Consider the following 22,916-nt stretch of genomic DNA (forward strand, 5'->3'; position numbering starts at 1 on the left):
AGCGTAGCCTCTTTAAAAAAATTGGTAGAAAACTGCATCACCGATCGTAGGAATATTACCGACTGCCAGTAGCGGGTTTCTATTTGATCAAATATTGCATCCCCCTTTCCCCAACTAAACAGATTCCAGCATTACCTACAGTAGGGAAACTCTCGTATATTACCTACGTTAAGAAACGAAGCAAATGCCTGTTAGTCGAATATTGCACTGCGCGGATAGTTTCCAACTTTTCTAAATAGAGGACGTCCCGAGCACATGTAAAATATACTGCACCAGCTCGGAAACTCAACAGTATCGATTCATGTTCACTGACGACGATTTTACTAGGGTCTTCGCATTATCATGCTTAGAATTCAATACGTTGAATAGAAACGTAAGGGGATGCACTCACTACACCATCCCTTTACACAAAAAGAAAATTTTAATGTACACATCAAATAAAGAATATCAATTTATACAATTTTTGAATAAATAAAATAGTATGATATTGCGTGAAAGCGGTTAATCATCTCCCATCGCCTTTTAATAGCTTCATTAGATAGCTGATACTATAATCAACGGAAAATGTTATATAATAATATCTTATTAGCTAGTTAGAAATTCCGATATTTGAATTTATATCATAATAAAAGTCAATGCCTGCAACATCTTTAATTTCAATCTTCGATTTTTTTTCACTGCGCAGCCGCTTCCCTATTACCTAGTGCAAATACGTTTACGAGTATAGTTGTTTGGTAAGCACAAATACTGCCTTTGAATAGCATACAATGCTAAGAAATTGTCTGCTAAACTTCAGGGGTTGGTGTGTTTTAATTCGCGTAATTGCGACGAGATTCTTCTTTATTTGGCGATTTTTTTTACCTGGCTCATTCACTCGAATTCCTCGTAGACTGCAGGTCAGGTATCTCATCATTCCTCCTTATTTTTACCTTTTTCCAACCTTTCTTCTCCTTTATCTTTTTTTCTACTACTTTATTACTACCACTTTCTTCTTTTTTATTCCCATACATTTCCTTTGTTCTCAGTCAACGTTCTAGCATATTAATCATTAACATAATACAGGGCAAGGTACCTGAAAGAGGTTACTTAAATATTTTGAACGTAGACTATAAAAAGACAAAAGTCTACAGTTTCACAGATTCATGCAGGAGAACGACGTTAGTACCACTGTCAATTCTTTTATCTTCAATGTCTTTCTCTCTTATTGTTTTTTTTAAGTTAAAAGTCATTGTTTTCTTTAATGGAATAAGAAATTTTTAATTTCGTACGGTAAAAAAACTGGAAACGTAATCCATTATATTTATATACCATTAGCTCAAATAACAAGTAACCTTGGAATGAAAGATATTTAAAATTGCATTTCCACTGGATAGCGTAATTGTGCAAAAAAAAAGATCATATTTACTCAAACAACACATTATTCGAATTTTATTTAGTATATATATTTTAGTCCAGGGTCGTGGTAATAACGTATAAAAAAAGAGCTCCAATGACCTTGAAATCCTTGAAAGTGTATAATTTTGTCCTATGTTATTTTGGTTCGTGTTAACTTCTTAGTGACGTGTTTTAGGTGCTCCATCCTGCGGTGTAATATATAACATGAAAAAGGCCGATGGGTAAAAGTTAAAGAGAACCGAGAGCTGTACTAATTTATATTATAGCCTGTCGAAAGTCATTAAGCGATTACAGGATGACTAATTAGCACGATTGATAATTTATTCAATTGAGAAATTATTGCCAACGTTAGATTTTCACTAGTGTTGTTCACCCGGCAGCAGCGTTTTCACGTAACATACGTCACCGGTGTACATTTATTCGACATCTTTACGATCTAGGCCATATGCCGGTGGCTCGCAACTGATTTAGTGCCATCGTTGAACTGCGACTGATGTGAGAGGGAAAGCGTAATGTTAACTTGGGAGGTTCCGATGGCTAACTCTCCTCGATGTTTACATACTGCGGAAATGCAGGCTCTTCCTACCGAATTAGCAACGCGCCACGAATTGACAGCAAGGAGCTAAAGAAAAAGAATCCACGCTTTTTTCATTTCAAGATTCAATCACCTTAAAATATACAACGTATTGTATCATCCTTTCTTTCAAAATCGTAAATGGTCGCTACGTTTTGAGTGCATGATAAATATTGCTGCTTGTCAAGAATTTTGCAACTGTATGCATTATCACATCAATTACTCCTGACTGAGAAACTCCTGGCGGTTATTCTCTTTTGTCTGGGTCAGGAAACATTCCACGCAAGGTGTTAATATGTCAATAAGAAAAAATTTTCTACGCGTTCTTGTCCGTGACCGCCCCTACATTCGTGTATTTCAAAATGCGTTCTCGTTGACTTTTTATACGAACGTATCATCAAGGATATATGAATAGAAATAATTTAAAACTAATTAGATTAGTTTTATAAAAATTTTCATAAGAAGTAGTGGAATTGTTAATTTATCGTTAATTAATTATACCAAAATTGTTTGTTTTTAGCAGTTCTTCCCAAAAGAGATGCTTCTTCCCGATGATGAAGATCGAAGCCGCTTAGTTTGTATGGACACTATTGTTAGAGTAAGTGGAATTTTTTTTGCTACCATTAGTTTTATTAAAAATTAATCTAATAGATATACATTATTTTTTTTTTAATTGTAGAATAATTTAATGTCGCAAGATAAATTCGTGATTCCTCGCGTGCACGGTACTGTATGGTTACGAGATGACACGACGCAGAAGTGGAAGAAAACGTATATGATTCTTTGTAACCGAAAACTTCACTTGGAGAAAAAGGTAAGACGATACATGTTTATGCGTATACTTAAAGGTAGAGAGAAAATTTGTTTCTTAATTTTCACGTTTAAATTTTAAGATCATTTTGAGAGAGTCCGAAGCATTGCATTGTCTGTGAAACTATTGGAATTTCCAATCCCTAATTCGATTCACTGCCAAATCAACTACCTAAAATTTCGAATCTCAACGTAGAGGCTGGATTTCTCTTTAAAAGCCCGATTTTCGTATCACGTGAGAAGAAATTCGGAAGCTTTGGATTTCTCGTAGCTCTCCCCAGATGGTGAGCATATATTTGCATTAACTCCGCCTGTTCTTTTTATCCTTATTCTCGGTTTTGCTAAAATTTACATTCTACCGCTATTTTTGGAAAATATTGCTAGAAATCGCTTTACCTTCATTAGCCGGATTTGCATAGTCTCCATAAAAAAAACACATCCATTTGTCTCTCATAAGCTCTAACTGCAAAGGATGAAAAAATGTTTAATTAAATTACTGGCTATTCCATTATAATAATTTGCCTTTGTACTCGTTACAACACACACAAGTACTATCGTATGAGAATTATTTACACTGATCGAGCGCTGTCTTATTTCGAGAAATCTTATCAAGGTTGAAGCTAGCATAATATTTGTTCTTGGATTTAAATGATAAAGTGTACGGAGTTTAAGTACTTTCTCCGCTATATTCATTATTCACGAATCTTCGGAGAGGAATGTAAGAGGTGGAACGATTGAGTCATCGTTGCCTTAAAACCATCGAAAAGTCTAAAGTAAGTACTTCCCGGATGATAAGGATCGGCGTAGCATGCATCAGCACGTTTGTTTGCATTAGGCGCGAGAGATACCAGCAATTTCTAAGACGATTTAGCGCAGTTCCACTTAGAACGAAAGTAACTCACGATGACAAGTGGATTATGCCTTCTCTCGCCACAACCTTGGATCTGTATTAATAATTAATCGTTCGTTCCTCGCGTCAAATCGAAATTGGAATAACTTTGCGAAATCAATTTGCAGCATCGTGAAACGAGAATCGCAACAACGTACACCCACGTAAGGGCCACGTGACGATTGAAACAGGGGAAAGTAACACAGAGGCCAAAATGCAATCATCGAGGGTAATCGATCAAGCTCGTTGATGACTCGCGAATTTCTTCCATCAGAATTCTGATTGGTCATCTTCTTATTGTGCTCCCCAAGCCGAAGCAGGCAGCAACGGTAGGTTCTTGCCTTGCCTCCTCATCAGGTCAAATTTGTAGCTGATAGGCGTTAAATATAGCCATTTAAGATGCGATAAGATTGCGCGTACTCGCGATTCGTAACACTTTCTTGTGTAACGAGACAGGAGTGTGGTAACCATTGGAATGTGATAAATGACAACCTATTGAATATGACAGTATCTACCCAGGTGAAGTTTCAATGTGAGATCAACTTCTTCGTTGCTCCGTGCATCCTCTTCTTTTTTTCTTAATTCCTCCAGCCAAGATATTTATCTGCTTTTAGCCCTGATATGCTAGCAGTTGCGCTTAATTTGCATAATTACCAAGCGATGCTGCCGACACCCTCGCAAAATTCGATCACTGATAGAAACGGCTGCTATACGCTTGCTTTTCTGCTTAATTTATCGGAATATTCTCTTTCATCGAGATATACCCTCCTTCCAGTCCCTAAATTATGTATCATTTTTAGTTACTGTACTTCGATCAGTAAGATTTAAACAGTAAGTATATGTATCGTGCATCGGGTAATTACTGGTGAACATAATCTCTCTCGTGAAGTATACTTCAAGGGCTTTGCTTGTATACGAGGCTCTAAACCAACTGGTTTACAGCAATACTAGCCACCTATTTAAATGTTGGATGAAGATATACAACACCCCAGAGCTACATATATTTCTTTAGCGAAAATTGTTTATTAAAACTGCCTGGTATAAATTTATCTTCCTCAATAATGTAAGTGAGAGTGTAACACAAATATCCGCTTCGATTAACTCAAGGAAAAAGAGCACCGTTTGCATTCCCATGAGAATTGTGCTAATCTCGCTGCATAAAAATGGTAACTAGAAGCAAGAAAGGTATTTCCACAACAAACATTTCTTTTATTCCCTTATTTTTTTCATTTTATGAATGCTATTCGAATTGTATAATACATATATTTTTTAAAATAACGTTCACGTAAAATCGATTTTTGTTCACTCAAGGCTCTCTTAGCGTTATATCTTCGAGTAAATCTTATTCGACATGGATTCTCCAAACACAGTATACGTTATGCCTGCAAGCCCTGTCACGTATATACCTGCCAGCAGTTACCCCTCTATCAATATTTTTCGATCAGATCCACGCCTTTTCCAGCTAGCAGGTCTAGGTTTAAAAAGAAATGGTTTTTTCTTCCAGCAAAAACTTACCTATTCCATACTGGCTCAACTATCGGCTAATTAAGTAATGATTTTCTCAATTGGACTTGTCACTGTTGTATTTATAAGCTTCTTTTTATAGCAGAAAATTTCTAATGAGTTCCGTAATGGTTCACGGACAATCTATCACCTAACGATTAAGTCAGTTTTTCAATTTTATAGTAAGTGGAATTATTGACAAGTATCTCGTATACCTTATATGTATAACGTTTTTCTCTCACAACGACATTTTCCACTTTTCTTACTGCAGTGTATCAATCATTGTTATGGAATTGTCATGGGACATTAGTTGATTGGCTTCGCACCCAATGTTGCCATAAAAGCTTGATTTAATTATTGCCAGTTGCCGTGTCTTCGTTACCTGCCATATTGCCTAGAAAGAATATCTTTCTTGTGCATCATATCCAGACGTCTCAGCCCGTCGTCATCTCTCTCTCTCTCTCTCCCTCGAATAGTGAAAAGAAAACTTTACTTGGTCGAGTCCTCTTCTGATTTCTCTGCCTTTCCTGTCATCCTCGTCAAATTACTTTCCGAGAAGCCCAGCATTCTCAACCAACTTCACCGCTAGAATCTTGAATACTCAGCAAACAAGCATAAGTCGGCTTTGCGAAACGACAGAAGCACTGTCGTTTGTGATTACCCACAACGGCCACCAATCAAGACATCCCGGAATAAATATATATGTATATATGTATAATAACGTTTGAAAGAAGACGTTCTGTCAATGAACAATGAGATTTTCTTTTGCTGAATATTTTTAAAAGAAATTTTACTCTTACCAGACTATTTACCGTTTATATTATAATGATAAATCTATCTAAAGGGATATTATCATTGATTGAAAGATCAGATGAATATTGAAATAGAAAATTTTCAAATTAATTTCAAATTGATGTTAGACGAAATTTCCTACATTAAATTTAACTCGACTTTAATGACAATTAGATTCTTAATTAACATGTCCTAGAGATAGAACGTAAATATTAATTTATCCTCTATCTATTTATGAATGACACAATATTGTTAAATAGGGCAACTCTCAATAATGGATAGAAAGGAGTTTGAAAAAGATTTATGAAAAAATTGACATCTCTTTTAATTACGAAGATAAAGACATGAAAGGTCCAGAAAAGGAAATGAATTTCGAAAGAAATCTCTTATAAAATTTATAGGTTTTACCTTTAATTAAAGAGTTATTAAGTATTAAAGATTCTTCGATAAGCATTCTATTGGTTAAAGGTTTGTTCTTGCGTTACCTAGCCGTTTGAAGTCCCTTTCTCCTTGAATAAAATAATTTTTAATCCTTAACAACTTTTTTAATAAAAGCTAATAAACCTAAGAATTTTATAAAAGTTTTTTTCTTAATATCCCCTCTCCCATTTCTAGATTTATCGGATTGGCACGAATTAATCTCAAACCCGGTACGTACTATATATGCTTGAGCTTTGAAGCTATCTGATTCGGTTTTATTGATCATCGAGTCCCGTAACCATTGATTCTTTCAAATCGGATTCACCTCATCGATACGGGTTCACCTAGTAACGACCTTCTCCTTTCCTTTAACAGATTATTTCGTGCACCACTGCTACTGTTTCTATTTTTTCTTTCATTCTGGATCTTCGTTACGGACGGTTACCGGAAACCCAATTTACTACTCGCATACCATTACGTTCGAGCTTAATAGTATTGCACTCGAGCAGCATTGAAAAAATCAACTCATCGGTACTAATGAAATTCCTATTGCTCGAGGAAGAAGAGAAAGAGTTGCTTAATTCCAAATGCAATAATTAATTCTCCTTAATTTCCATTTTTATCGTTATCGATATAATTTAGCATGGAAAAAACTGGTTTTGTCAGATCGCTTCAAATGATGAATTTCATGTTTGTACAATCATTATAGAGAAGATGCTGCGGAAGAATAAACATACATTACGATCAGGCATCGAGAATAAATAATAAAACGTGCGAGTCCAATAAAACGTATATTTGCACTGTTCCATCGAAAACGGCAATTTGTTAGCATCGGCTTGACCATGCACGTGCGTATACTTCTCTAGAAAGTTTCTTGTCGGAGCGTATATTTTTCTTCGAACGATGAGGTGAAACGACTCGCGATATACGTTCGCAATTACCGTTTCTGTTTCTCTCTTCAACGGGCAATTATTTCGCCCAGACCTGCTTGCGCGCGCGCGACCACGCATGTGTGTTATATCCTTTGCTCACCTTGTTGCATTCTCGGTCAGCTCTGTGCAGCATGCAAAGAATTATTGTCAGACCAGCTAACTGTATCTCCAGCTGTGTGTGTATGTGTGTGTGTGCATTCGCATTATGATCCATTAAAAAGGAGAATTACGCACGTCTCTCATCGCGAGTTCTGTCTCATACATTTAATTAGACGAAGCACTTATGAGATAAGAAAAAATGGAAATAATAATACAGTTGGCAAAATAGATATGGTAAAAAGGCAATGTAGCTCTTCCGGAGCTTTTTCTCGAAACACGTAAGAATTATGAGCTTTCGTCCAAGTTTACCCAGTTATATATATATATATAGGATATCCTTGTAATCCATTTAAAAGAGGCACTCGACACGCACAGCTCACTCGAGTCAACGTTTAATTGAACAGAATTTAGTAAAGAGAAAAGTTGACGTAACTTTGATAAAGGGTTATATATCTCTCCGATTCTCATTTTTCACACTCGTCTATACCCGAGGAATTCTTGGTTTTCCATTCAAACGCGATGTACAACGTTGTCCCGTTTCTGCAGTTTGTCGGTACTCTCTAGTATGATGAAGAAATTCATATAAGAGGCCTTTGAGGCGCAGCTTCGTTTTTCAGAGGTCAAAGCACCGGTTTTGCCAGTGAGACAGTGCAGACCGAGTCGAGTCAGGTTGAATCAAGAGAAGTCGAGTGAAGCTGCGAAGGCTGCGAATGCGAGTCACGCTCTTAAATGCACAGGCAAAGGCGACACGCGTCTGCCGTGGACCGAACTGTCTCTACGTCCGTTTTGTGTTACTTACATAGCAACCAGACGGTTTCCTTCTCTTTCCAAATCTGTGGTTTCTTCCACGATCCAGCTTGTTTTGTTTATATATATCTACTCCGATCCTTGCATGTGATATATTAAACGCGATGAAAACAAGTGCATTTGTTTATAATAAATATTCGATGGATGGCAAAGAAATGGAGCGTTATACCAGGAGAGAAGAAAAATGTTCTTGACTGGTTTCTGAAATTTGGATCGAGTTGGACGGTCCGATATAAGACGAGGTGGCTGGCCAAGTCCTTCCGCGGTCGTAAAGATATATGACTATAGGTTGTAAACTGCTCTGGAGGAGCGACTTGCGGTTAAGGAGAAGAAATAAGAGAAGGGGGCGGGGGCGAAGTGGATGGCGAGAGTGTGGAGGGCTATGAAGAGAAGAGAAGGGTGAAAGAAGATGGACGGCTCGGCCTAATTGGCTCGCATCAGCCCGATGCACCGTGTCGGTGGCCCCGTGGCCGTTTCAAATACAATCGCGTTGCAGCAGGGTCCGTCCGTGCTGCTGTTCGCCAACACACGCCATTGAGATTATCGTAGCTAAGATCGATCGGTAGGTGAGGCCAAGCCGATCTTTCATTCCCCATTATCTACCGTTGGCAAAATCATACCTCTCCACAAACACAGCTTTATTCATTCTCGAAATATCTTCAAAAATTACTCGAGAGTCAATAAAAAGTCCGCTCTCTCGAAACTTCTCAATTAATCATGGACCAATTATATTCCTTATTATCGTGTATAATAATACCTCGCTGTAATTCGACGCCCTTTAACTCTGCGCAAACTTACGAGGCTTTCCTCATTTTTCTTTTCTTACTCCGCTCGATAACCTCGCCGGAAGTTTTATAATAAAGAAGAAAAGCTTGCTTTATCATTGGTGAAAAAAGAGGAAGTCGATGTGGGTACGATGTTCGGACGTTTTATCGCCAATACATACCGCACTGCTACTTTTCTATGAAGCGAGGAAGTTTATTGGAGGATATTAGGTGAGAAAAAGTGAAGAAGGTAGTGGCAAAGGACACGAGTATACTAAGTCTACCTGCATTCATATAAGAAGACATATTTTCAGGCTGAGAATATAACAAGGAAGGAAGAACGAAGGTAGGTGTATACTGTAGTGTGGGATAAGATAAAAGAAAAGAATAGGGGTGCTCCGGACAGAAAGGGTGATAAAGATCGAAGGAGGGCTTGCGCCAGAAGGTTATTGAGGTAGGAGGGGGTCGGTGTTGAGGAGTTACCGAGAAAAGGATACCTAAAGGGAGATGAGAATCGCGAAAGAGACGTCAGGAAGCTACACGCTGATAGTAATACAACGCTGGAAATACCGTAAATAATCCGATTGGAAATTTACGAACTTACCTATAAGGGACTCGACTCAACTCCCTACCCTCGTCATGGTCTTTTAGCACCTCTCCTACTCTTCTCTTCTTCTTCTTTAACCATTCCACGCTGTTAGACCTCCCACCGCCCCCTCATTGGCCACTTTATTAATTCCATCACGGTGCCTAATTAAGGCGGTCGAACGGTAATCGATTCAAATGGCAGCTTAGGCCTAAGTAAATTTATATGTAGGAGCCCCGAGTGCTCGTGGCAAACCAGTGAATATAGTACTTTTCCATTTCTCCGATCCTTGTTAACGTAGATCCATAGTGCGCTAAATTGCCAATAAAGTTCTTTTTATACTTGATAAAACGGGAGGCCTCGATGTTTGCCGCTTTTATTACGAAGCGAACCACGGGATGCACCTACTTCCCCGCTGCGTTCCGACCTCGCGAAAGTTGAAACCGCCGGCTGGGAAGCCCGCAATTCAACCATCGTTCTCGTTTTCTGACGTTCTGTGTATTTTTACGTCCAATGGATTTTAATTCGATACACGAAACCTATATCTATAGTTGTATATATGCACAGGACGAAATTACAGTTATTAAAACCGATAGAAAATCTGAATTTCGCAGTAGAGATTGCTGTAGGATTGAGTTTGATCGATCAAGGAGAATTTCAGGTGCAGGAAGTTGAAGAGAATCGTGCGGTTGGTTACGAAGCTATAACTGTATATACAGGGTGTAACAGCCATGACTGGTAAAAATTTAAGCATGCATTCGGAACGTCAGTGTTAACATTCTTTCTTAAGAAATTTTTATTTCCCTTTCAATCTCACTTTCCTCAAAAGTAATTTTTCCATTAATTACAATGATTAAAGGATCCTCTGTAAGTGATAGCAACTTTGACGAATCTGTTTATTTTCTCTTCATTTCTATAAGAATCACGTCGGAATTTTATGATTTCAAGTATTTTTATTAATTTTTATACAAATTTTCTAGACTTTCCTCGAAGAATTGATGAAAATACTTTAGTCCATAAAATTCCTATATAGTTTTCCTTAGAAGAAATGAAAAAACCAAAATGTTTGCTCGATTTATTTAAAATGAAAACAAACTTTGTTGCGGTGCTCGTAGCGAACATTATCTTTGATTGAAATTATGTCAAAAATTCTAGTTTCTGCAGGTAAACCGGGGTCAAGCGGAAGAACAAATATTTATTAAAAAAATTTTGTATCCATATTCTGCATGTGCACCTTTAAATTTTTGCCACGCATCCCTCTTTTACACCCTGTATAACGTAAGAAAGTACGTATAGCGAAAAAGAGGAGGGAGGGGGGGGGGGGGGGGGTCAGGATACTACACTTGTTCGTTGGAACGGACAGTGTCCATTTGAATACGTCGGTGCATGATATTTGGTCGCCCGCGGCACTGTGGCGGACACAGAACGCCCGGAACGGCAAGAAGGAGACGTCGATTGATCATTTGAATGGATCGATCGATAACGGCACTCGAGCGGAGTGAATCAAATCGAAGGTAAGCGCGTCTCATGTATATATATACTATATTTATATATATATATATATATACACAGTACGTCAGAGCGCTCGTTGTGTAATAATCTATCGATTTTACGGCAATTCGTGCCTTTAGCGCCAGACGGGGCTAAGGACCGAGTTTATTGCGCCTTTTAACGACGTCGATTGTTCTCAGCCGCTATGACACCCGCGTCAACGCGATATGTGGGTCTGCTGCAGCTGTCATTCCACTTGGAGAATTATGACCGTTCCGTTTCACCGGCTGTGTGTATCGGTTTTATGAAAACACGACGGGCCACGATCAAATTTATCTGTTTTCCCATTACCAATGCCAGACGCTTTTTACGAGTGTTCGCTCGACAAAAAGGAACAGGAAAAAATGGCACTTTTCATGAAATTCAATTATGGCCTAATGGAAACAGGGCCTTTATACTTTGGCGGACGCGCAGCGCTCACCGTTCGATCAATACCGTGCGAAACAATACGCGGAACACGCATGGCCAAATGCAACCTTTTTCGTGATTTGTCAAACGGTTGAGAAAACAAAAGGAACTGGATTATCGAAGAGAGGACCTATAGGGTTCGTGCCTAAGGCTTTCTTCCGTCGTTATTGGGTCACAGGTTAGAATAGCGAAGCGCGTCGCGAGCCCGCGTCGGAACGGCCCGTAAACGGATTGCGTGCGTGGTTTCCTTTCCTACGCGTTTCTCGCGTATCGAATGAATCATGTGGACGACGATACGCGAAGGATACACCACGAGTGCGCTCCAGCAGATGCGAATGGAGCCTCTATACGTCGATCTTTAAGCGATTCGACTTTTAAAACACGTCAGTTCCACTCGAGATAATCAAAAGGATCGTCGTGGCTACTAACGCGTAAAGATCGAAACTTCCTTCTGCATGGGACTCGACTGTACGAAGTTTGCTCGTGCAGACTGACTTCCTGATCTCGAATGGGTATTGTTGTGCCTGGTGTAGGTACTCACGCATAAAAACGATGCTACTCGGAGAACGGGAAATCTGTCATTTTTACCGTTTCCCCAAAGTATTCTTGTACCTCTCGCTTGGAGAGGAAGTCGTCAACCTGCCGTTATCACCTTTCAACTCTTCCATTGGGATTCATCGGCTGTCCTTCGCAAAAATGACGGATCTATTATATTATACGTTACAAAGAAGTCTGCAAAGTTTCTTTGCTCGGTACAAAGGAGGATATGGCAATGGGTAAACGTATATATTAAAGCTTAGACAAAGAGCGCTGCTCGAATATCCACAACTTTTTCAGGCTATTTTGTCTCTCGTAATCTTCTTTTTTGGCAAATTAGTTTGAATTCCTGGCGAGATTAAGCTTTAGCGTTCATGGTCGAGGTGGAACGATAACGTCTAGAGGAAGCCTGACTGACGGTTTTCCGTGGTAAACAACCGTGACTGATGATCCATGGGCGAACCTCGATAAAGCGGTGCACGGTCGTTGAGGCTGAGTATATATGGCGTCCTACATATTCGAGAAACTCCGAAAAAGGCAAAGGAAATTTTACTACTGAGCGCAAACTCAGTATCTGCATCAAGGATAGGATATCTGCGCAAGATTCTCCATTGGGGCGTGGCAATTTACTTCGCGAGAGATTCTTTTCCTCCTATAATTCCAACCTTTCAATGACCTGTCAGATAATATAATCGTAATAATCATCTGTTATTTCATTTCGGGCCAACTCGATGAACGAGCGCAACACATTTCTGCAATGCGGATGATTTGCCTCTCCGCGATGTATTAATATAACGAATGATCCATTCTTATTACCCGTGGTTAATAAATAATAGCTCGCGGAGGAAAAAGTGTTGCGATTTATCGTTCTACTTTTTCTTTCGTCGAATGCTCGTGCCAGGTCTGTGGCCAACTCCTGAGGAGATGATTACCGAGGATCGATTCTCCAGTAATTAAGGTCTGACGACGAAATCGCCTGGCAATAAAAACCTGCGAATATATACACTGCAGCCACTTTTTCACAGTTGAAAATGAAGGCTTTTTTCCTACCACCGATTTGGCGCGCGGTCTTTGTACCGGAAAACATTATCCCAGATAGATTACTAGAGCTTTTCAAGCCTTCAGATTGGATTTTCTTATTTCAACCTTATAATATATACAGCAGATTAATTCCCATTGATATTCAGCGATTTTCTTGATTTGCAGCCGCAGTAACATTTTTACGAGGATAATGCTATATATATATATATATATATATACGCATCGCGAATATTGTATATATAAATCTGCCTGTATTAGTAATTTTCTAGGTAAATAGCTTTTCCTGCAATTTTTCACTATTCCAATGTTTACCGGCGTAAACTGAAAAATGGCGAAAGTAGCGTTTGCCAGAAGGTCTAGTAACGAGCTTATCTTTTAGCGTGACTTCAAAGGATTTTCTCGTATAATGTAGTACCTATGTGCAGTAGCCGTACATTTTAATTGTACAAGGAAATTAAAGGTTAATTATGCACAGGGGTCCCTGGATTCCAATTTGAGTGTATTATGTGGAGCCCTTGGTTAGAAAAATGAGACACGCTCGATTTTTGCATCGTGGCTTCTCGTGCTTCCAGCCAGAGGGAATAAATTCGTTGGCTTCTCGTATCCTGCTTGAAAAGTCGAGTGAAATTTTTCGTAAAACAAGATAAATTCGTACTCCCGTAATGGATCCAAGAAGCGCTCCCAGAGCGGCATATTTTTCTACATATACATGTGTGTATATATATATAGTACATATACACACGTGTATGGAAAGAGATGATAGGATGGCATGACGTAGAGGCGATGGTCGGATTGGGGAGGGGGTGGAGGAAGGAGGAAGGTCGCAGTTTCCGCGCGCACTCTGCACACACTGACGCTCTTACGGCTAACTAAGGTCGGAAACATCCTCTCGGTTGTCTCGATTTTTTCGCTTTCTCGATATACACCGACACACGCCGTCACAACGACGCGTCATTAGCGTTTTTCTTCGCGTTTCTCCGGCAAGCAACGAACCTGCGCAACTTTTCTTCGAGCTCCATACCCAACCTTTCCTCATCCCTTACAACAAAGATCAGCCTCCCGACTTCGAGAAATCCCCCATTAACGTAATTGATCTGTGTGATTGATGCTGCCTTGACTTCCTTAAAATCACTGCTTTTTCCAACATCTATCGATTACTTATTCTCTCAGCAATAGCATTAGGCTGATTCTTTTATGCATATCCTTTTTAACCATTACCCTTCTTAACGGCTCAATTACTTAAAACTGTGCACGTTTATTTTTCTATAGTTTTTTCTCCCCCCACCCCTCCCCCAGTCTATACTCACGCTCCTCCCTTTAAGCCTTTATTTGTCTAGATTTAATTTTAGAAGGCTGATAAGTGCTCGCTTGTACTTACAGCGAGCGGGATGATAAATCGGTGCCCATTTTTAAGTAGAAGCAAACTCGTTATAAGTGAATTTCTTTTGTAGCGTGCCTTCAGCCAAGACTAGCGGAGTAAAGCGGATAAACACTAGAGTCTGCTTCACTCGCATGTTCTTATTTTACGTGGAGCATTTTACGAGCTTTTATAATGAGGAACGCAATACTTTATAATTGACTCGCTACTTCTATTCCTTGGCTCACCTACCTTATCTTCGGTCTAATCGAAATAATAAGAGTTTCCCCATAAAGCCACGTTTACTATGGTTTCTGGCTCACGGTTAATTCCACGAAATAGACCTGTTTCATTATTGCTTAATGCGCCAGAAATAAAGCTGACTTGCCGAATGGGGAAGAGGTGGGGAGGAAGGCTGAGAGGAGGGAGGAAAGCCGCTGATGAAAAGTATATGATATATATATATATATATATACAAATATACGAGAGAGATTCGGGATAGCTCTGCATGGGAGAGGGTAGTGGACGAGTGTGGGGGAGGGGAGAAAATCAAGAAAATTTTAATTAAGTCAGTGGTAGTTTGGCGGATAAGCAGACTATTCGACGGAGGACTCCGCTGGTGAAGGAGCGCATTCACCAACGGTTGGATCCTAATAAATGCTACTCTTGTTTGAAAAGAGCAGCAGTTTTTCAATGTCTCTCTCGTTCCTCTCCTTTGGACTGGTACTCAGCGAGCACCGACTCTCACCCAGCCATCACCCTTCGTGAGCTGGTCGGCCTGTGGAGACACGAAAGGTTTAACTGCTGAGTTAACAACTGCCGCAGGTACAGTTAAGCTGGCACTTAAAGTCGTTGCGCGCCGCTAAACTCATCTTTAATGGCGCTCTTTTTCTTCCAGTGCTTTCCTGAGACGGCCCTTCGTGTACTATTAGCCTCTGTTAAGGCTAGCTCTCCCACGAGAGACCTCCTATGAATCTCCCGCTTCTCCCCCACTGCCCCACCTCCCCTGTCTCTCCTCTTCTCTTAACTTTTCTCCACTCTTTGTTTATATGCTTACTTTTTCTATTAAAGCAAAGCACTAAAAGCTCACATCTGTCCCGAACAGATTGTACTTTAAATCTCGGAAATAAATTATTCCTAGTGCAATTTCCACGATAGGCAAAGCTCAACGGTGAATTCCCTTTCTTTCACGTGCAAGCTCAACATCGAAAGCTCGGGAATTATTCGCGTTATTTGATTATAAAAAATCGATAGTCGTTTAAGGCTTCCACCGTACTCGAAATTGCTTTTATCCAATGAAAATTAGTTAACGTTTTGCAAGCAGTTTGGCTGAGTTAGTATCCGAGCCATGAAGTTATAATGTTGTAATAGAGACAGTTGCGGTGTTTGTTGTTCCTGCGTGAAACGACGACGATATACCTGTAGAAACTTATGGTACATCAGCTGCTTGTATTGTATAATGTGTATACCTACACTTGGTTTATATTATACTATATATACACACCATTGAATTAAAATAACTCGTTCTATACCATTCGATATTATCAAAAGTTTGATTAAATGCCTTTGAGCAAGAATCGTTTTGATCAGCCGAAGAGTTGCTGAGTATTTTCAAGTGGTACTAAATCCTCGACTGACTTCACTTATGGTAATTTTCTGCAGAACTTTTGTAATCTCGGTGTTCCGACGGAAAACAACCGGAAGACCGACGCCAGCGGCTAATGATCGATTCCAAACTCCATCGGATTCCTCGGAGCTGATATATATTCGCGATATTTCGCAAAGTGCCATTTTACTGAAAGTCCTATAAACCATGAAAAACTTTATAACTCTAAGATAGCAAAAGTATATTTTCCTTAAATATCACAGTGATTAATGGTTGAATCTGGAAAAAGATTTAGTAATCGCATCTTGGTCATTCGCAATAGCATCGTACAAGTCTATAGAGTTGGGGATATTAATTTGAGAATTGGCTGCTGGATTTCTCAAAATTTCCTTCTATTTTAAATTCATGTTCGCAATCTACAATTAAAATATCGAAAAAATCCAGGATAATTAATTGACTTCTGACTATTGGATTATTGCGATACATTTCAAAGTAATTTAAATATCAATTTATGAATTTTGGAACCATCCGCACGTGCATGACTTTCGTAAATTGAAATAAATATCACAAAATATTCAGCAGTTGCTCCAGAGAGTGAGTAATTCTACCAGTTTCAGATCCGGAAGCATCGAACATACATATAACACAAACTCAGCTACGCTTGCAATTAAGGCCAGCGTAATCTGTGGGCTTAGCCAAAGTAATCGTGATTACAACGTACAACACAAATAGTTGCACTGGCATTACGCGAATAATGATGGAACTTGGTAGCCCAACCCCCCTCCTATTAATTAGACATTTTTTATACAATTATTACATGTGCCACATATATATATAAATGCAATTGCACAGTATCTTGCCATTTTATGCAGGAATTCGTGGTTACTGTACACGTCGTACATAACTGCTATAAAATCTTTACAAATTGACAGAAGGAAATGCTCTGCAGGATTCTTTCTACTTTACGCTGATTCCAACGTAATTCTTTCTGTCTGTAAGATGTCAAACGTCAACTTTCGAGGCTTACACTCGCGAAACGTGCTGCTCCCGCGGATAGCTCAAGGTACTTTTACGACAGAAAGGATTGTTTCTTCTCTTTCCCCTTGACTCTCCTTACTTTTATTCTCGCAGAGCCATTTGCGAGTTAGACTGATGCGAAAGTGCCTATTAGTCTGTCGTGCTCGCTTCACAGAGGAAAAAATATTAGCAATAAAACGTCGCAAAACGTCATTCTAGCGGTAATTTATTACTGCTATAGCGATAATTATCCTTCATTTGGCACAGACACGGAATATTACAAAATTAGCGATCATCGGTTCAACTGTAGTAGCTTATAGATTAGTATACTATATTAATACTAAGTACTCTTACGTTATTTCTTATTTATATTCGTGATGAAGCGTCGTGCGACGTCCCAAACTTTGCCAAAATTTTTCATTTCCAACAATCGTTCAACTGTGCGCATTGCACCTAATTGCATATTCTCAAAAATTCCAAAAAATCCTCGATCATACATATTGATCGAAATAATTAGAAATAACTGTTATCTCGAGCTGGGTGACTGAATAAATCGTAAGATTAACGAGTTACCGATAATTGTAAGCTGGATCTAGGAAAATAATGGAGAGGAGTGGCGGGCTTATTGGACGAGATTATCGAAAGAGCGATTGAGAATGGTACGCTCAGGTCGGCTGCATGGGAAATGGGGTAGAGAGAAAGACAGAAGAGAGGTAGATTATGATGGTACACATATACATACATATATATATATATATGTATATACACACATAGGCGCACGTGCTGCGCGGAATGTTGGTGTGGAAAGGACGGAGAGTGGGAGAGGAAAGGCGATAGAGCTAGCGAAGCATTGTCGTGGTGCGCGTTCGCCAATTAGGGGCCAACAATGGGTCTCCATTTTTGGCGAAGCGTCCATTGTGAACGGCAGCTGACAGTGGCACGCACAATGAGCGATACTCCGCACTGCTCGGTGCGGCGTGAGGAGCATAATACCAACTAACGCGTTGTTGGTACGCTGCTCTTCGTGTTGGTTTACGTGTCTCTCCACGCAGTCTCCACACGGCCGCAGCTGCCCACGGACTGCACTGCAAACTCTCGGAAAGGGTTTCGCGAAGGCCACGAATATCGCAATTATAAGAGCAAATCCTCGACGATATGATAATTCCCCTTTGCAATTCTTCGCATAAATACACCTCGACTGGCACATGTATCATTAACGCCATCATTGCACGTCCGAGAGAAACTGATGTTTTATTAATGGAACCTGAGAGGCATCTAGTTTTGTAAAATTCTATATAATTATATTAGGGTGAGGTGAAGGAGGGAGGGGAGTGGGGGGGGGGGGGGGGGGGTGAGATTCAGCGCGTTTACAGGTTTACGCGGCAGCTGGAGAATTTTGAGCAAGTGTATAAAAGTTTTTGTTGACTTTAGCGTTTATGTTTTTGTTTCAGACCTACAGCAGTCTAACCGCGTGGACGAGAAGATCACAGCAATGTAAAATTTCACCGAAAAGGTCCTTATCGCCAAAAGCTGGCAGCTCGCAGACACCCTCGTCCAAGTATCAACACGAAGAATCGGTAAGCAGATTATCTACTATACTATACTGTACGCGTACATCCACCTTCCACCTTCGACGTATCGATTGGGAATTAGTCTAGCTTGAACGCGTCTTAAGATTATCCAATCTCGAAGTTAGATCGATGCGATCAATGTCGAGGGCGAGGAAAGCATACATACTACGAGGCCCTCGGACTACCGATAAAACTAAGAAGCGCCTCAATATTGCAGATTAAGCTTGGATAGTCGCCAAATCCCAAGGCGTGCAACAAATCTTGTACAAGAATAATATGCCGATATCTTCGACGGACATTTTTGGCAGCTTTGTACATCGTAAACTTCTATAACCTTCCGAGCCTTCTGCATACATTCTATATTTCCCATTGTCTAACCTTCTAAAATACTGTAAGGGCTCTTCGAATAAGAATTCACTTGTAACATATATATATATATATATATATATCATATATACAGTTCCAATATACTCCATATCTCTGGCTATAGAGTGGCAGCACTTCTTTATGGAGATCATATCGAGAGTAAAAGCAGCGATAGCTGATTTGGACGCGAGTTCAACTCGAAATATGTGAAACTATATATATTGGCATGCAGCAGTAAACTGTACAGCATTCCATATTCATGGTCCATTCGTGATCGAGATTCTTTTGCATTTATTTGTTTAAAACTCTTGGACTTGTCGCAGAACTCTGTCTCTCTTTCATAGATATTCCTGCTGTACTCGCGAGACGTCGTAAAAATTAAAATGACCCATCTCTCTCAGACTAATTTCGATCCATGGTAAGCTATCGATTTCATCAAACTCTCTCGCACAAGCTTTGGAAAGCTATTATCTTCCAACGCAGCAGTTTCATCAAGTCATAGTTGAAACTATAATTCTCTTGGATAAGATCAGAAATAATTCAAGTATATATCGTATGAGCGTATATAGGTATGTATATATATATATATATATATAGGCAGCTATCGCCCCGAGCTTAGGAGTACTTCCAGACGAGATATGATTATCTGTTCTTAAATGATCAAAGGAGTTTGTCTCGTCTCCCGCATTCCGCCTACCATCTTCCAGCGTAATTAGTCCAGTGCTTTGTCCGGTAGCTCATATCTCCCTCTTCGTACGCACCTATATCTTGCGCTAATTTACTTACATCTATATATAGAGGCTGCACATGAACACGTGTTTGCTGGAACACTTTGAACGGATCGATGTGCAGGATGCTACCGGCGAACGCTATAGAGAATGGGACTTGCAGTATCCGCCATTGGCGATTCAAAATTGGATGAAGTTGGAGGCTGGTTATCCGGTTCCATTGCTCATTTGCAAATTGCATGGGATACGCCGAAACGGCTTAGTCCCGTATACCATCATCAAACGTATTCGCCGTTTTCGTCGAACGTACCTCCGTCTGGGACTATCTTTGCATTCGGTTTATCTTTACCCGCCTCTATTATCATCCATTCTCCTCGTTGCTTCAACTTTCAAAGCCGAATAATTTATCATGTATAGCGCGACTCTTCGTAATATCCTCTCTTTCTCTTTCTCGGATCCCTATTATCAATCCCTTTTCGCCAATTCGTTCCACAAAATGCCATTACGATACAGTCCTTGGGAGAGTGCTACAAATTTCCGAGAGTCGATTCGAACTTTTTTCACGAGAACGTAAATCACTGGAAGAAGAAAGAAAGAAGATGGGGCTTCGACTCACAGCTCGCTGATCATCCACGGTAATTCACTTGATGAAATGGCCAACGCTTACTATATATATATATATATATAGATTTGCCACAATCTCCCAGGAAGGGAAATAACGTTGAAACGATTTATATTCCCAATCACTTTCTTTTTCGAGAATTCTATTCTAAAAAGTTATTATAATGGTTGATAGTGGGTCATGGTCAAGGTCCTTGATCCTTGCCTCTTACAGAATGTTACCAATTTTATACACAAGATGCGAGACTGAGATGTTGGTGTGTTCAAATGGAACATCTGGGGACCGAGTCGTAGGCACGAATATCGGGCATCGAAGTTCTTTGAGGGATAAAGAGAGACATAGTATAGATAGGCAGAGAGAGTGGATGGAGTGAGAACGGAAGGATATTCAACGAAGCGAGGTCGTGGCTTCCACTAGTTTCTAATTCAGGAGATTCGCGACAAAGGGCCGAACCCAGGCAGCCGACAGGGAGACATCGGTCAGACAGGTCTTCTGCGCTTGACAGGCTCGAGCTACTTACGCCCCGGTACTCCTTCATTCGCTCGATTAATTATACAATTAATTAGCGCCGAGCCCTCTCCACTTGGACTCAGCCTCTCTTACAATTCCTCGTCCCGGTAGACCTTAATGCCAAGTTATCGCACTCAACCGCCACCACACCGCTGCCACTGAACGGGAACGTCTATCCTCGCCAAATATTCCTGACAAATTGTTACGCCTTGCGCCTTATTCAACCTCTACCATCTCTTATTCCTTTCTCCATTGGGAAGTTTTTCTCAAACTACCCATCGTTCCGTCAAAATTGATATTCTTCCTACTTTTATCAATCCTTATACCCATCAACTATGCTCTCCATTTCACAAAAGCTCTTCCACCCCGTGATTCCATGAAATATGAGATACCCACTGACCTTAAAAAAGATACAGATTCTCTATTTGTATATATATATATATATATACATATATTTGTATGTGTATACGTACGTATATAATCAGTCAAAAATTTGCTCCGCACGTGCAATAATGAATAAACTTTGCGATACAGAATATGGTAAGATATATTTAATATGGAAGATTGGTTTGGGCGATGAATGAAAATCACATTTTGCGTAGTTTTTATATTTAATATCGATGCACTTGAGTCCTCCTGACTCGATCCCTGAAAAGGAAGTCCGTATCAATCTCGTTATCATTGATTTGCTGGAAGACCGTTATCCGGACGAGAAAACCGGGCCCTTTTCGCCAGTTTCTGAAAAGGAAGCCTCGAGACGTGGAACTCGTTATCCTTGACTTCTCGGAAGTTCGGTATCGAGAGGAGGCACGGAGCTACTACTTACTAGTTTTTAAAGAATGACTTCCCTCGCGGAATTCGTTTTTCATTGGAAGACCGACCAGGCCTTCAGGTGGATATTGACAAACTGTGATGCACATTTCTCGTTCTCCCCTTCGGCCACTTCGTGCTACGATAGTCTGTCTTTTACCCTAACACATTCTATTCGACTTTCCCAGCTTTCCTTCTAATTTAATTTTATACCTTAGAACTTGTCCATCGGAAGTTACTGCAACTTCCAAAAGAAGCCTCTTCTTGTCCGATTAGAGCGAAGGCCTCTTTCACTTTTGCTATATATACAGATCGGTTATTGACTTATTTTTTTCTCGCTATATCCCGAGTCTCGAAATTTCTAAAAATCCTCTCCGCACCCTCCATACAGTAGAAAATAATTAATCAACGCTTCGAATCTCCACTTTTTTGTCACTAGAAAATACACAACGTAAATTAATACGTACAAACTACCTTTCCTAACGTTCTTCCGTTTCAATTTGTTTTCTTCCCGCTACTTTTGTTACGTCTGTTCTTTTTCAGTTTCTTATCTTAAGGGTTTGAAAGTTAAGATTGATTTTCTCTACGTTATACGGATGAAACGATTGATTCGTTTGGGCTTTGTGCCTGTTTTATTTTATTTTTTTAATGGTGAAGCCGTCATTGATTTTCAAAGGCAGTCCTAGCGGCGCTGCGCTGCTATCAATCTTTGACTTTTCCGCCTTTCCGAGCAACTTCTCCCACCTCTGCCTCTCCCTCCCATATCCTTTTCGACTTCGCGTTTCATACTACGACGCTTGGACCCGACGCTACGCCATCGATTTCTTCTTGTCATCCCTCCCCCTCCCACAACCCACCACCCCCCCCCCCCTTCCCATCCCATCATTCACCTCATTGCACTAAGAAATTTATTTTCCAAACATTATTAAATCTCCTTCCTCATTATCATCAACCGACCCATTTTCCCACGAAATTGTTTTTAAGCTACTTCCATCTTTCGAAAACTCTTCCAAACAAATCTCATACCCTTTTTGGACCGAGAGTCTTACGCAAGCTCAATATCACTGCATAATATAATACCATGACAGAGTGAACTGGAGCGAGAAAATATTTATTAGTGAGAAAACTTTTATTGAAATTGAAATTGAAATTTCGGCTACTTTATGCTTATTATATATAGTAGAGGGGATTGGAACATGTTATCTCTGGTATATGTGAGCA

The 22,916-nt window shown here is 39.9% G+C and overlaps 1 protein-coding gene across 11 annotated transcripts in view; it reads left to right on the top strand.

The window, feature by feature from the left end:
- LOC136776083 (growth factor receptor-bound protein 14-like) overlaps window positions 1-22,916 on the top strand; it is a 294,314-nt gene that overhangs the window by 81,876 nt on the left and 189,522 nt on the right. For 10 of the 11 annotated variants that reach the window (XM_066731424.1, XM_066731427.1, XM_066731426.1 and 7 more), the window contains 3 exons: window positions 2,490-2,567; window positions 2,649-2,783; window positions 18,540-18,665. In XM_066731424.1, the coding sequence (XP_066587521.1) occupies window positions 2,490-2,567; window positions 2,649-2,783; window positions 18,540-18,665 (339 nt within the window). The remainder of the gene's footprint in view (window positions 1-2,489; window positions 2,568-2,648; window positions 2,784-18,539; window positions 18,666-22,916) is intronic. The other variant, XM_066731429.1, reaches the window with a different exon arrangement.

Source organism: Prorops nasuta, unplaced genomic scaffold (genome assembly GCF_024137725.1).
Source record: "Prorops nasuta isolate Cenicafe-Biocafe unplaced genomic scaffold, Cenicafe_Pnas_1.2 PNAS00009, whole genome shotgun sequence".
In the NCBI taxonomy this organism is placed as follows: Eukaryota; Metazoa; Arthropoda; class Insecta; order Hymenoptera; family Bethylidae; genus Prorops; species Prorops nasuta.